This window comes from Delphinus delphis, chromosome 2 (assembly GCF_949987515.2).
Source record: "Delphinus delphis chromosome 2, mDelDel1.2, whole genome shotgun sequence".
In the NCBI taxonomy this organism is placed as follows: Eukaryota; Metazoa; Chordata; class Mammalia; order Artiodactyla; family Delphinidae; genus Delphinus; species Delphinus delphis.
In genome coordinates, this window is record NC_082684.1 from 143,889,940 (window position 1) to 143,906,562 (window position 16,623).

At 43.7% G+C, this 16,623-nt stretch overlaps 1 protein-coding gene across 1 annotated transcript in view; it reads right to left on the reverse strand.

The window, feature by feature from the left end:
* Positions 1-85: 85 nt before the first annotated feature.
* LIPC (lipase C, hepatic type) overlaps positions 86-16,623 on the reverse strand; it is a 154,695-nt gene continuing 138,157 nt past the window's right edge. The window contains exons 7-9 of the mRNA XM_060005891.1: positions 7,955-8,072; positions 6,150-6,368; positions 86-1,473 (exon numbers count right to left, since the gene is read on the reverse strand). Of these exons, the coding sequence (XP_059861874.1) occupies positions 1,362-1,473; positions 6,150-6,368; positions 7,955-8,072 (449 nt within the window). The 3' untranslated portion in view covers positions 86-1,361. The remainder of the gene's footprint in view (positions 1,474-6,149; positions 6,369-7,954; positions 8,073-16,623) is intronic.

Sequence of the window (16,623 nt, forward strand, 5' to 3'; positions counted from 1 at the left end):
TGACAGGAGTATTGTTCGACTTGTGCATAGATTCTATGGGGTATATGGCAAAGAGTATGTTCAAAAAGTGATATTTTAAATTCCCTCTGGATAGTCAATGAGAAAACATGCCCATCCGACACAAACATGACTTTATTGTAAATCTTAGTATTTTAGACATGATGGGAAACAGTGTTCACTTTAATATCTGTAATTTCTAGACACACACACACAATACCTAAAAGGGCGGTCAGGTGCTTTTGTAGTCAAGATTAGTATGCAGGACACAGTACAACCTTGACCCAGCTGTCCTTCTTCCCCCATATCCTTCAGTTTCGCGGGTCTTTCCAAGGGAAATAAAAGTGAATCACGCAAGATCCTCTTAAATTGATTTCATCAGAGGCAGGTATGTCTTCAGGACTTTTGTTTCCAGGGGCCCTGCTCTGGTGAAGAGCATATGAATTATGAGCTGTATAGAGCTGAGGCTATGCCAGTGTCGGGTGAGGTTGTTGAACGTGTATAGTGTGCTCCTCCTCTCTGAATTACTTGACACACAGATCCAAGGGATTTACATCCAAGGGATGTATCTAATATTTCCTTCACATGCTCTGTGATGGAGTTTGCTGGTCAAAACATCATTAATTTGTTTATTGGTCCATTTGAGATTTGCTATCTAAGTCTTTGAGATATTCCAAGTTTTCCATTAGCTTTTGTGGCAAGCATTAGTAAAAGAGGAAAATTGTATTTCAGTAGTAATTTAATCATTAAAACGACCAACTCTTCAGCTTTCATGGTTATCATCAGTAGTTTTAGGAGAATTCTACTATAATTGGTTTGGTTCAGTGAAATAACTGTATGATTCGTATGATGGTAACTTTTAGTTTAAGTAGAATTTTTCTTCTTTTGGTGAGCTGAATGGTCTTAAAAGGTGTGTACTTTGGGACACACAACTGTGATTAATCGGAATTTCACTTTATGGAAATGCTAGTTATATAATAAAGAAGTATCTTTCCAGCATGCTTCAAAAAACTGAACAGAACAAACTAGCAAGGAAATATGGGAAATTTGACTTAATTGTAAAAGGCATTTTAAATTAGAACAACGGATCTAAAATGGCTCTTACATTTGTACTTATTTGCATATATTACCATTCAGTCAGACATAAAATTGGGAAATTTTTGGTTACACTAATATTTGAACATAGTTACATCACATAGTTTTAAAAAGCTGAGTTTATAACAGTGAAATGTGCTCCCCTTTAAATCTTAAATCTATTAAAGCTTTATACAAGTTTCTTTATATAACTTTGGTTTTCAAACAAGGCAACAATTCCAGATAAGGAATAAAATCATTTATTCTTCACACTGGGTCTTCATTAAAGCTCATCTGATCTTTCGCTTCAGTTTTTTAGAGTTTGATTCACATCTCACAAAGGTTTTCTCCTGGGTTGGGTGAAGTTGTAGATCATTCATGTTTTCTGAGCAAAAGGTCATTCTGCATAGAAAACATCAAGCAAACATAGCACTAAGTTTTGGATGGAGCTTATTGAAGTGTTTCATCCTTTGTCAGATACCCAATTTGACATGCTGTTTAGTAACACATGCTATTTAAAAAAAAAATTAGATCCTTATGACTGCAAATATTTTCATAACTTCAGAGAAAAACAAAGCCCAGGTCAGTGAAAGCAATCAGTGTAAGGCTTCCCGGAGCTCTGTGTGGTGTGATTTCAGTTCTGTAAGAACTGAAAGTCCTTGGGGCAGCCCTGCTTTGTTCTCCTTTATACAGCTCATCAAAGGTTTGAGGGTAACAATGGTTTCTTTCACTACATTACCCTGTCTCCAAGGCAAACATTAGCACTTTCTTCAACTGTTCCTCACAGGCAGGCTTCGTGCCCAGCCTTCCTTTTTTGGACACACTCCAGTTTGTCAATGCCCTTCTTAAAGGTCCCTGGGTATGAGGCCACTGTCATCAGCATCTGCCTGGCTCAGCCCTATAAGCCCCACCCTTTCCTCTTATCTGGTCCTCCAGCCACAGAGGATATCACTAAGTGCTTTGGGTCTCTCTTGGAGACCAACGGCTGACAACTTTGACCACTGGTTTGGCCTGAGATGCTATTTTGTGTTACTAACTTCAATTGCATCTATCTGAAAGAAAAAAAAAAAAAAAAAGCAGTAGTCACAGAGAATTGTAGTTTATAGCTTCTTTTTTTTTTGAATTGCATCTAAGGTCAAGTCTTTACTAAATCAAACTTTTTAAATTAAAAATTATTGTGAGTAATTATGAATGCATTCTTAAAAAATTCAGACAATAAAGAAATATATAAGGTTGAATATTAAAGACCCTCTTCTCCATCACCTTTCACTAATATCACTCCCCTCCCTGCTTTCATGATTTGCTTTCTGTCTTTCTGGACCTCTTTCTATGTATTTACACATATACAGATGTTCATATACAAACATCACATTTGTTGTATTTTTCTGAAAAAATTTCTTGTCATCAAATAATGTACTTGGAGAACTGTTCACATCAGCACATACAAATCTATTTCATTCTCGGCTGGACCTAGAGATTCTCATACTAAGTGAAGTAAGTCGGACAGAGAAAGGCAAATATCATATGGTATCACTTATATGTGATCTAAAAAAAAGTGATACGAATAAACTTATTTACAAAACAGAAAGAGACTCACAGACATAGAAAACAAACTTATGGTTACCAAGGGGAGAAGTGGGGGGAGGGATAAATGGGGAATTTGCAGTTAACAGATACATACTACTATCTATAAAGTAGATAAACAGCAAGGACATACTGTATAGCACAGAGAACTATATTCAATACTTTGTAATAACCTACAATGGAAAAGAATCTGAAAAAGAATATACATATATACTGAATCACTTTGCTGTATACCTGAAACACTATAAAGCAACTATATTTCAAAAAAATCTATTTCAGTCTTTTTCACCTGCTGCATAACCTTCCAGTGTATGGATGTATGACAATGCATTTAGCCATTTTCCTGTTAATGGAGATTGGGATTTTTCCCCAATGGTTTAGTATTTACAAATAGTACTGCAATAGACATTTTTGTACATAGATATCCTTTGTGGATATTTTGAGTATTTCTCCGGGATAGGCACCTAGCATAAAATTCTGGGTCAAGATTATGCATATGTCAAATTTTGATAATATAAATTCTATGAGACCAAGGGCTTTGTCCACTCTGTTCACTGCTGTATACACAGCAGTGTCTAGCATAAGATATGTGCTCACTAAATGTTAGTTGTTGAGTGAAATTCCCCTACAGAAGCTCTGTAATTTGTACTCCCACGAATAATGTATGAAAATGCCCATCTCTCCACACCTGTACCAGCTCTAGATGTTATCTGTCTTTGAATTCCTGCCAAACTAGTGGGTGACCAGTGATAATTTCACTGATTTTTGTTTTGCATTTATATGATTACTGTGGCAATCAAACATCCCATTTTGTTTAGCCAATCACTTTTCACTTCTTGCTACAGGACGAATATTCTCTGCTCTGCTCTTCACCCCACAACAGTCCCTCTCATCCCTGACTTTGTGCTTGGGGGAAGAAAATCACCTCTCATTGAATTCCTTCCGTGGAGGCACAGAGCAAGTTATTTAACCTTTTTTTTTTTCTTGTAGTTAGCAAAGAGATTGAGAATGAGGTTTAATATCTGCATCCCAGCTCTGGGATTTCAGATGGTAGAAGGTACTCAAAAATTGGTAGTTATTAGTCTCATGAGATACATATTATAATTCCTATTTGTTACTAGAGAACTGAGTCTCAGAGAGGTGCAGCTATTGTCTGAGCCTCCATAGGTGGACGCAGTGAAATCAAAATTCGACTTTGGGACTAGCTGATGCAGAAGTCATTGGATTCTGCCTATATATGGTTTGTTCACTGCCTGTCTCTCCGGGAATGCCTCTTGGCCTCTCCAAAGCCTGTTGCAGCACTGACCGAACAGCACCAACCTGAACTGATGTCTTTCTTCTTAGACTTCCTATAGACCATGCAGTACTAGACTCTTACTGTTCAAAGTGCAATCCATGGACCAGCAGCATCAGAAGCACCTGGGAGCTTGTTAGAAATGTAGAATCCCAGGCTCCATCTCTACCTACCAAAGCAGAACCTACATTTTAACACGATTCCCAGATGATTTGTGTGCATATTAAAGTTTGAGAAGCCCTGGGATGGAGCATATCATTAGTAAAATCAATGCATCTTGTTTTCCTAATTAGGTCCTTGAGTTTCTTTCTGCCAAAAGCTACAACTCAGATTTTTTTGGTACCCCGCCCCCGCCGATGGTGTTGGGTACTGCAAAGACCCATAGGGCTCACGGAGTTAAAAACTTAAAAAACTATAGGTCCCAGACTCCCTCCCCCTTTTTCATGATGTCCCTCCTGCAGCCGTGAGGAAAGGTGTGATGTACATATATATTAACTTCCAGCTCTGCAACTCTGCTAGATTAGACCAGAGAAGGTCAGATTAATGGGACCAAGACTAATGGGGGGGAGGAGCTGTTGGAAGCTGTGCTCTGGCAACAAACGGGTAATGAGTCAAACAAACCAAGTCAGATCTGGGTTCAGACAGTTATGAGCAATGTCCCTAAGCTGTGTAACTCCTTGAGCCTCAGATTCCTAATCTGCACAGCAATACTACCCATTTCAGAAGGTCACTGGGACGCTTCCATGAGATGAATGCTCTAGAGCACCTCATTCAAGCCCATGGTGCAGCAGGAGCTCTGTAAGCAGCACTCCTGTCCCTCTCCTCTTTCCTTCCTCAGAGCCATGTGGTAAGCACCAGGGGAGAAGGTAGTGCTGTGTTTTATACTACCTTTCAGGTCAAGTCACCTAGAATTGCCATGGCAAGCAACCACTAAGACTGAGGAATTACTCTCCAGCTGAGAGAATCTGGGGACGGGTGGTGCTCAGTTGAGCTCTTCTAAAGGGCCAAAAAGTCATGCAAGAATAGCTAAGTGTATAAGAGGAGAGAAGCAGTTTAATTTTCTCAAATTGATCATGCGGAGAAATCTGTTGGCAGACTGCAGAGTATGCTCTTAGTAATTGCCAGGATTTTGTATCCCAGGGAGATAAAAACTCAGAGTGTGGTTGTGTAAGGGACTCGGGGCATAAATCAGCCACAGGCCGCTCCTAGCAGTGAGACCTGAGGGGTGAGGGAAGAGAGTAGTTTAGAGGTGAGAGGCATGCTGTTCTCCAACTCTGCTGACAGCAAGCCAAAGAGAGCAATAGGCTGGCCAACAAAGGGCAGTCGGAGAGGAGAGACAAGTTTCCTAAATACAGTGGGGAGGAGATAGGAAAAGGTCTGGGGAAGGACAGGATTCTCCTTTCATGGGGAACTGCAGAACCAAAGAAAAGCACGTTTGCCATAGTAAAACACATTGGGCATTCTTTTGCTCTGCTGAGAGGCCTGAAGGAGCCGCTGGACATCCTTTCTTTCCTTCACTCCCTGCCCCCAACCCAGCCCCTCCTGTCCCTAGAGACTTTGGGCTGAGGGAGACGTTCAGTCACACAGAGCTGCACCTCCTGACGGTAATCCAGTGGTCCACATCAGAATTTCTTAGGGCTCCAAATGTGTGGTCCTTCACAGACCACAGCCAATCAGAAGCTCTTCAGGTGGCTATTCAGGTGGAATTCTGCATAGTCAATAAGTTCCCTAGTGATCCCTTGGCGTTCTTAGATGTGAAAGGTGCCACCACAGTGTGAGATTTTGAGATTGTGATTTGTTAAAAGCGTTTCTCTGGGTAAACAACAAAGAAGAAATGTCACGTCTAGGTCCTTGCTATTCAAAGTGTGGTCCTTGGACCCGCAGCATTGACATCACCTGGTGAAATTTGAAAAGCACCGGGCTAGTGAGTTGTCCTCAAACTCCGGAGGCAGGTGGCTGTTAACTGTGGGCAGAGGGAAGAGTCTAGACTAGAAATCAGAAGACCTAGGTGCAGATCCTGGTCCTTCCACCTATGGCTTTGTGAACTCAGGATGGTCATTTCATCTTTCTGAGCATCTACATGGCATCGTTAGGAGATAATAATGCCCACTTCATAAGATAAATGCAAATAGTAAACTGTAAAATGCTGACATAGGTAGATGCTTAACAGATGTTAGGAGGAGGTTGAAACAGCACTCACCTTTGCTGTGTTTCTCCCGCTTTGACTCTGATGCTCTTCAGAACAAGGCCCGAGTGAAGGGACTCTCTTCCCCAGGGGATGATGGTTTGGACCGTGTTCCAGACGTTGGACCACACCAGACTGTTTTCCCACTTGAACTTGATCATGATCAGCTCACCAATATCCAAATCCAATGTGATAAGAAAGGAATAGGTTTTATTACTAGTAATTCCTTTGTTCCTTGAAGATGCAAAGGAAACCAGACACAGTCAGTTGATTTTTAACAGCAAAGTGATGCTTAGGCACATTCAGGATATGTTAGGTTTGCCTGAATGATTTGGGATGGTCTTTTCTGCTGCATTTCCCAAACTGGTATTGGACAGACTATTAATAGAGACAGGAATAGGTGTGCCAGGATAGAAAGGGTTTTCCTAGACCAATAACATTGGGAAAACCATCTTATTTTCTGTGTTAGCATATTAAAAACGCCCTAAGAGTTCTACGGTAATGAGTCTAGTTAGCTTTGTTTAGCTCAGGCTTCCTAGTTTCCAGATTAACAAGTCGGGAAAACTGCCCTGATGAGGGCAGGGGCTTTGGCAGTGGTCTCTGGGCCATACTGCTCTCTGTAGGTTTGATCAACATATTAGAGCCACACGACAGTCTTCTCTCCAGATCGATGCTTTTGTCCTCCCCACATAAATAGAAACTTCTGTTAAAACAACAAGTATAGCGGTAATAGAAAACCACATATAAAAAGGATGCACCAGTTTGGAGCAAGATTTAAATGCAGATCCTTAGGTATCATTATCAGCTTTCCTCACTAATCTCCAAGACATTAAAATGTCCCAACATTGACAGAACTGCCAGATGCCCTTTCCACTACTTAGAACAATCTCCCGGGGAGAGATTTGGGACAGCGCAGAGTTAACACTGGATTTAGGGTGAGACAGGTGGCTGGAGGATTCCCTTGCTTGGCTCATCGTAGCTCCTCCTGTAGTATGTTGTAAAGCATCGTTTAGGAATCCACCCACCCCACTAGGCTGGGAGCATCCTAAGTTTAGTGTCATCTCTACCTCTAGTGCTGAGCACCAACACATCCTTGCTGAGCGACTGAATCAGTGTGATGATCAGAGGTTCAAAGCTGCGGGCAATTCTCAGAAAGCTGAGGACTGTCCCTGGAGTGGGTGAAAGCTAGTGTCACTTCCCAAGGAGAGCCCAGGCTGAGGGTCAAGATGCTGAGAAAAAGCAGCCAGCAGGCCTTTTCTGGCCAGTGAAGGTGCGGAGCCTCTGCAGGAGACGTTGAGGCCACTGCCCATGTTGTGAGCAGGTGTGCAGCCGGGCAAAGGACAGATGGGGAGGGCTGGCAGTGCAGGCTGACTGAATGGAAAATTTGTGCCACGTTGAATGATACCAGTGTTATTTCTGGGTTATGTTTTTCAGAACTCACTGGAAAGGCGCTCAGGGCCTTCCTGGGGACACCTGCTCCAGCCATCACCACTCCTCTGCTGGGATCTACTTCCTGTACTGCAGACATGGACGGCCACCTCTGGCCTCCCTCTCCATTCCAGTCCCTGTCGCACTGGGCCCATCACAAACACAGGTAGCAGCAGCATAAAGTAATCGTTGGGACTGGGTGAGGCTGCGGAGGGATGACGAGGTGCTGAGTGTGAGTGGATGTCCCATCTGACAGGGTGTTTGGGGCAGTCATAATGCGCTGAGAAAAGTAAGTTGTGTCTGGCCTGACCCTTGAAACGCAGGGTCCATCCAGACCCTGGGAGAAAATTAAGCCTCTCATCACCACGGACGGGGCTGTACCGCATACTCACAGAGTGATGGGGATTTTCTGCATTTCCTCTTTTGTTCCGAGGAGTGACATGGCGAAAGTTGGTTCTGCTGGTTTCTCAATTTCGTTGCTGAACTGAATCTTCAACTGGTAATGATAAACTAGAGGGGAATAGGGTGGAGAGCGAGAGAGAAAGATCATTTAAGCAGAAAATTTTAAAATAAAAAATGTTGTATTTTTAAAATTTAAAAAGCAGAGGGAGAAGTATGGATGAATAGATAGATACCCCCCTTTTTTTTTTCTGGGTGGTAGAATTATGAATGCTTTTTATTTTCCTCTTTTTCCTTCTCTGAATTTCCTAAATGTCTAAGAGGACTTCTGTTTGTATTGGGTTGGCCAAAAAGTTCGTTCTGGTAGTGAATACGTTGTTCAATAAAGTTCTTGGTGAAAATGAAAAAAGTGTCTTTTATTTTTACTTAAAACTGAATGAACTTTTTGGCCAACCCAATAATATAATAAATATTATCCAACAAAAGAAGGCAGAATAGGAGTACAATATATTTGGCATTCTCGTCGATTTCCAGATGAATTCTGTTGGACTATTCCATGTATTTGGCAAGGGTCCCCTTTCACAAATCAAAGGATATATTGCCTTTTAGGCAGCTGACAAAAGCAAGAGAACACACTGTCATTTTTACTTTTGCCTCTGTTTGATGGTGTCAGTTTTGGGGTGAGACAGAGCTCCAGCTAAGAAATATGCCCTAATGACCACACCTTTGTGTTCTGGGGCAGTTCCTGGGAACTAGCTCTGTGGGGTTCAACAAGCACATTTTCCAATGGAAATAAGACAACTAGTTCTAGTTCTTGGGCCTAAAATTCTTCTATCTTATCAAGTGTCCAGAATGTCCTTCTACTGGGTTGTTTGGAAGAGGGAAATTTCTTCTTCTTTACCCAAATACAGTCTATATTTAATTAATAAAAGCAAACTGCTTTCTATAGGACAGGTGTTGTTAAACAATTTACATTGCATCGTCTCATTTACTTATCATAACTACCCTATGAGGAGGGTATTCTTATTATCAGCCCCATTTTAGAAAGAAGAAAACCGGGGCCAGAGAGGTGGAGTGACCTGCTCAGGGTCACACAGCAGCCTGTGCTCTTGGCCTGGACCCATCGTCTTGATTAGCTTGCATTGTTACACCAACCAGCTGTGGAGCTGTTTTCAAAATTACCCCACCTCATTCCCACATGACTGATGGCTGCTTAGACTTCTTTTCCCTGCTGTCTCCATTTTCTCTAAGTACTTGTAGCACTTGAGCTCCAAGACTGCAAACAGGTTTAATATGGCATGTCAACTGGATTGGTAGGACTGCCTGGGGCCCCATGTCGAGATGGGCTCTGAGACAATGTCTAGGCTTTTGGGAGGATTGGTGTCTGCCTTGGGGGAAGGATAGGGGATATACGATATACTTGTTGTGTATTTGCTTTTCCTGTTCTAGATAATGATTAACCCACTAATCCTGATACAGTGCGTGCACATAGTAGGTGCTTAATAAACATTTGTGGGGTGAAGAACTGACATTTTGCTTGGGAGTATCAGAATGTGCATGAACATTTAGCAAGATGGAAATCACCTCTGAGAATTCAAGATCTGAGTTTCAAGCTTTGTTGTAGAATTCCTCCTGGAAAGGATAGATTATGGAACTAGCCACTTGATTATCCATCCCATGCACCCAACCTGTGGAAATTCACCATCCTCATGAATCAGTCTACTTACTCCCAAATCATGCATTTCCGCTGGAGGTTGGTAGCTACACACAAACCTGGTAGCAGCTGTGGCTAACGGTGTGTTGCCAACACCTCAGCTGCAGGTCCTGGTGTGCCTGTAATTGCTGGGTTTCTGGGTTATTTACACAACCCTACCCTTTGGCATAAACCAATCTTCCCATTTGGGTTTTGCAGTGGATTGCCTGCAGTGGATTGCCTCCAGTGCCCTGAATAATAGGTGCTCGAATTCTCCAGGCTTTGGGTGAGAAATAAGAGAAGGGCTATGGGCCCAAGTCCCAGGAAGGGTCCCTAAACCCTTGGGTGGCAGCGGTGGAGGCAGGGACTCTGGCCTATCATCCCAGAAGCCTCTGGAGAGGTCTTATACTATTTGGGGTCTGTCTAGGGAACTCTGTAACAGGTGAACAGTGTTACAAGTTGAACTGAGGCAAAAAGGAAAGATACAGGCTGTAGGCACTGGGGATGGGGTGGGGGCAGGATGTGGACAGGATGACGTGAGAGAACTGGCCTTGGGTTAACCCCCAAACGAGCAGGCAGGGCATCTCCCAGAGTATGCAAGGAACACTCATAGCAACCAGTTTAATATGTAGTAACTGGAAATCTACTGATACCCAGCCCAGTGCCGAAAGCCGTTGGGGATAGATGAGTAAAAGAATGTAATTAGCAGTATGCATGGTAATAACATAGGCTAACATTTATTTTGTTTACCTGTGCCAGGCACTTTGTATTTATTATCTCATTTAATCCTCACAACAGCTGGTACTATTATTTCATTTTAGAGAAGAGGAAACTGAAGCACAGAAAGGTTGAGCAACTTTTCCAGTATCACACAGCTAGTAAGTAGCATAACTGGGACATAAGTCCAGGCCACCTGGCTCCAGAACTTGAAGTTTTAAATGTTTATAGCCAGGACCAATAGCTTTATATACCCTAAGGAAAAAGTCGAAGTGCGGAAAGAGATTAAAGTTCAAAAATGTCATAACAGAATTATTTAATTAAAAATAAATAAAAAACACCCTAAATATTCACCAATAGAGGAATGACTATGGACTAATAATGACAATTATGATAATTACCATTTAGCTCTCTATTATGTCCCAGATACGGAACTACTGTTTCTCAAAATTATCTTATTTCTTTTACTACAACTTTGTAAGATGCCTATTTTAACCTCCCTTTGCGTCATTTTACAAATGAAGAAGCTGCGGCTCAGGAAATTTAAGTAACTTGTCCATTGTCATGCAGCTAAGAACTGGTGAAGCTGCAATTAGATGTTAGTCTGCTGACTCTGAGTTCATGTTCCCAACCATGTGATTTACTCTTATGAAGTGATTAAAAGATATTTTTGGAAAGGTTTCAATGCTTATGAAAAAGTGGAAAAAAACCCCAAACAACCATCAGGATACAAATTGTACATCTAACATGAGAATAATTCTAATAAAACAGCATGCAGAGTAGGAGGGAGATTCACAAAAGTATTAAGTGACTGTCTCTGGAGAGGGGAGAGAGGTAATTTTTATTCTCTTCTTTATGCTTTTCTGCAAGTTCCACATTTTCTACAATAAGCATGTATTCTAATTAGACTTATTGGAAAAAGAAAAGTTTTTAAGTATTAAGAAAGAAAACAGCACTAGAAGCTGTGGTCCTGGCCTTAGAGGAGCTTGCAGCTGGGAAGCAGAGCTGTGACCCTTGTCACCTTCTGCCTAGTCTCACGGGCATCCATGTCCATGGATCTTCTCTCCCTGAGGGCAGCCTTGGGGTCATATTAACGCTTGTATCTCCACAAGTCACGGCACACGTCAGGCATCTAAGGAGTGCTTCTGAGGCTTTTTGTGTGAAAACAAGGCAGGACACAGTTGCCTTAAAGAGCCTAATTGTGAATAGGAATAATAAAAAAAATTGCTTTCATTTGTTGAGATACTACTACGCATCAGGCTACATACTAAGTGCTTTACAGACATTACTTTTGTCCTCGTAACAAGACAAAATAAAGATAACGTGTGGTGAGACTCCATTTTCTACACCTACCCCTACTATCCCCATCCAGCTCTGAACCCCAGGAAGTGACCCCACGGCCTCATCTCCTGGCTGCCTTGCAGGATGGTTTCTGGTTGCGACTGACCCACTGGGGAGGCACCCGCAGGAGATCAGGGCACAGAAGAGAGAGGTCAAGGTATTTTTTTCTCTGCTCCCTCCTGCTTTGAAGACTGACTGCAGAGGAACTGTGCTCCATGATGAGCTGCTATGAGCAGCCTCTGCTCCACAGCTCCCGTTGTCTTGGGCTGTTCCTTCTCCTTACTTCTCCCAGAGGCTGGTGGTTAGATCTGGGGTGCATCAACAGCCCATGTTGCTTTCCTTAATATCACCCACCCTCTCTAAGGAGTCCTGCCTGTTCTCTTTAGTTGATCCAGGTGAGTGGAGTCCTGTTTTCTGCTGAGACCTAGACAGATAGGGTGTCAGTGATCCTGGTAAATTACAGATAAGGAAGCAGAGATTTGGAGAGGGGTGCAAGGTGACCCAGATAGTTAGAAGTGGAGAAGACTTTTTTTTTTTAACATCTTCATTGGAGTATGACTGCTTTACAATGGTGTGTTAGTTTCTGCTGTATAACAAAGTGAATCAGCTCTACATATACATATATCCCCATATCTCCTCCCTCTTGCATCTCCCTCCCACCCTCCCTATCCCACCCCTCTAGGTGGTCACAAAGCAGCCAGCTGATCTCCCTGTGCTATGCGGCTGCTTCCCACTAGCTATCTCTTTTACATTTAGTGTGTATATATATCAGTGCTACTCTCTCACTTTGGAGGAGCAGACTTTGAACACACGTGTCTGGTCTGATTCCAAAAGACCCTTCCCACTGTGTCCTGGGGTTCCAGTTCTAGCAAGCTGAAACTGCCTTTGAAAGCAAAGAGCAAACAGCCCCTGAAGAAAAGCCGCAGTCTAAACCTGCCTCCGATAAAGCCACCAAGACAGAGTGCCTGCCAGCTCTGACCCACTGACACCCATCCTGGGCTATCACTGCTGCAGATTCCTGCCTGCTGCCTGTCTGCTGAATGTCCAGCCTCCCAGCTGGGATAAATGTTTCACGTCCCTGCACTGGAGATGGGTTTTTGTCTTCCTTTGCTCTTAAACTACGAGTAGGAAGAGACAGATTTCCACATCTGAGATGCCATGGTTCTACAATTCTGGGGGAAGGGGTTGGCTTTGATGATTGTGAAGGTCCCTTTAGCGCTCACATCCTATGGATGAGAATTACCTGTGTCCTGCAGTGCTCCCTGGGGTGGGACCTGTGCAGGAGGTCAGAACCTCCAAAGGTCTGTAAGCCGTGAGGGGCCTGAGTGAGGCGGGCTGTGGAGGGCACAGCTGTGCAGGAATGCGGGCACCTGTGTCTGCAGAAGTGTGATGGTCAAACCCATCACACATTGATAGCACAAGGAATCCCTTTTAACCTGCACTAGGAAAGCCACTTTTGGGGAGAAATCTTGAAATTAATTTTTTAAAATACATAAGAGACTTTCATGTTCAGATCTAATTATTTGTTCTTATTTTGGATTTTGTAAGTGTTTTTCCTTAAAAAAAGAAAAAAGACAATTTGCTTCTTATTCCTCCCCCCACCCCCCAGGACAATGATGCTGTTACAAAGATGAAGGAAAAAAGGGTGAATAATTTTTCTCACTTTACCTTATGGCATGTTTAATAAGGATTTTAAAAAATGATTTAGGGAAATGCTTTTGATCCTGTGACTGCAAGGAGGCCAGCACAACGTGTTCCTCAGTTCAGGCAGGAGAAATTATTTCAGGTCTTAAAGATGAAAAGCATGAAATAGTCTATTAACCCTGAATGAGATCAGGCAAAATCAAACCTGGAGCAGAGACGTGAGGCCTCTGGAGATTCTCCTCACCAGAGAGTCTGCTTGGGGTTCAGATACCCCAAAAACCCTGGATCCTAATCTTGTGTGGACCCCACTGGTGCCACTTAAAAAAAAAAAAGTTTCTTTTTACAAGGTAGCCACTGTGAACACCAGGTTTTGGAATTTATAAAAAGGGAATATTCTTTTCCTTTTTTTTTTGTCTCATGGAAAAAATGATGCTGAATCATTAGGTACCGGCCCTGGGAGACATTATGACTCTTTACAAACATCAGAGAGGCCTTTTTTGTTGTGAATGTATAGATTTTTTCTCATGGAGATGGTAAGAATGAGATCTCGTGTTTTCTTGCAGCACCAAGGTCTTCTTCCTAGATCTCAGATGCCTCTGAGGGAGGCTGAACATCATGGAACTGAGAGGCCCAATGATGGTCTTATGCAGGGGGTTAATGTACGAGCAGCCAGCACTAGCAGGGGCTGGTTGAATGAACTCAGAACAGGCTCAAGGGAAGTCGAGAAGGGGTTTTATAAACCTGTGTGTGTGTGCGTGTATGTACTTAGGTTGGGGACTAAATTTGGGCTCCACAGTACTGCCCCATTTACGTGATGCTGATGTCACAAGATTGGATGCTTGCCCCTTCTGTGGGGAGTTTCCTCCTCTGCTGGGGGTGGAGATGGGGGAGCGTGTGTGTATGTGTGGGAAGCCAGGGAGTATTGTGTTTTGTGTGTGTGTATGGGATGGAAATAAGCACCCCTGACTGAGAGATAGGAGCCTCCTGGTACCATCAAGAGGTCTTGAGCACTCATCAGCTTTCTGAAGCTCAGTTTCCTCCTCTGTAAAACAGGTATTAAAAGCCTTCTCACAGGGTTGTTGTGAGGATGTGATGAGATGGTATGTAAAAGTGCCTGGCTTCTAGAAGGTGTCGACCATCCTATATGCAGGACTGACCAGCAGAGTGGGCAGAGTGAGTCCACCCCCAGGTGCCAGGGTTAGTGGTTCTCCCTCATGCTGGTCCCTACACAGTCACTTCGTGGCTGCAGAAACTGAGGCCCCCATCGGTTTTGCCCCAGGGTCAAGGTCATATAGGTGGTTGGCAGCAAAGCCAAATTCTGGACACTCCTTATCCCACTCCCAAGCCTCTGCTGTCTCTACTATACCCATTGCTTCTCTGGAATTCTCCCTGGAAATCAGTGAAAACCTTCCAAAGAAGTAGCTGAGAAAAGCCAAAGACAAACAGACTCCCCAAGTCACAGTCTGGCTGGTTATCTCACCGACCAGAAGAGTGCTCTCATCAGCTGGAGCGAGTTCCCACCGGCTGGATGGGGCCCAGAGTGCAGGGAGAGAGTGCAGGCAGCGGCGATGGGGAAAAGAGGAGAGACTCAGACAGAGGAGCCCAAGAGGAGGGATGACTCAGGAGTGAGCTGCCACTGAACTGGCCTCCGTCCTACACTTAGGAGGCCATGGAATCGGGGAGACCTGGGGTCAAGCACTACGTTTGCTCCTCACTAACTGTGTGACTTTGGGAAGGGGATTTAGCCTCTCTGCATCTCGATTTATTTATTTGGAAAAATAGGCATAATCAATCCACCCCCCACCCCTTCCATCTTTGTCTCTCTCTCTGTCTGTAGGTTGTTGTGAGGATTAAATGATACATGAGATAATTGTTGCAACACATCCAAGGTGGTGTCTGGACCAAGTAAGCCCCCCTGAGCGCTGCTTCCTTCTCTTCCACACAGTTACCTCCTCTAACTGCTATGAGGATTAAATTAGATAAGATGCTTGCTAAGCAGGACTTCATATAGGTTTGTTTCCCACCCCCTTCTCTTAAAAAAAAAAAAAAAAGGTCTCCCAAACTAGCAAAAGTTCTTTCTGAGAGAGAGAGAATGGAAGTAGGCGATAAATGGCCTCATTTCACTCAGCGGCTGTTTCCCAGTTCTCTTCTGCTACCGCTGTCCTCTTCAGCGTTTACCCGAGTGCTGGCGTACGGTTGTAGAAAACAGATCCTTTGATGGTTTTGTCAAAATATCTTGGGAGCCAGAGGAATGAGGGCCAAGTTAGTCATCCTTTGTGCAGCTACAGTCGGGAGGGGATGTTTATCTTGCCCAGCCAGACCCTGCACTAAAATATATAGTACAATTAGATGTCCTTGAAAAATACGGATTGCGGGTTCTCTGTAACCAGGGCTGGGCAAGTCTGTTCCTTTACGAATCTATAAGTATTCATCAAATGCTGGAGTTGGCCACTGAAATAGACTCTGGGGGCCCCAGTCACAGATGATCGTGGCCATGGTGGGTGAAGAAGGGTGCAGTTATGGTGGCCTAGATTAAAGACTTGATGCCAGCGCCATCAGTAGAACTTTCTGGAAGGAAATGGTCTATTTCTGAACTCTCTGATGTGGCAGCCACATATTGGAGCGTTTGACATGTGGCTAGTATGACGGGCGATTCAAATTTGTGATTTTATTTTAAGTAATTTAAACAGCCACATAAGGTGAGCAGCAACCACATAGGTCGCTGTAGCATTATACAGCCCGCAGCGTCCCATGAGTAGCCGCTTTCACACAGGTGGGGGTCTCATCTGGGCATGATTTCCAGCTGTACCCACGGTGGCTTGATGTGACCGCAGGGATGTGACTCCCCACCAGTGAGTCAAATTAGGCTGAGCAGATTAGGACTTTGCTCACTGGAAGGGCTGAGGTGGATCTGGGGAGAATCTGGAGGGCCCAGAGAAGAGGAGGGTGCAGTGCAGGCTGCAGCTCTTCACTGGAATCTCTCTGGGGCTGGAGGTTTGGGTTCGGACCAGTTTCAGGCAGTCTTGTCTCATAGTCCCACCTCCATATCACTGGCCCCAGAGATCTTATCTTCATTGGATATCCCTGGAGCAAGAGGAGATGCTGGTGATAAAGAGACCCAAGTGGTGGTGTTAGGGGAACTACGGACCGAAACTGCCCACCCTGGCCAGACCCTAGAGTAACCATTTGCATGAGTTATCTTACAACGTGAGGCCCTCGTAAGGAACGTGGAGCTAACAAGCCACCACCACCTGAAAGAATTTAGGA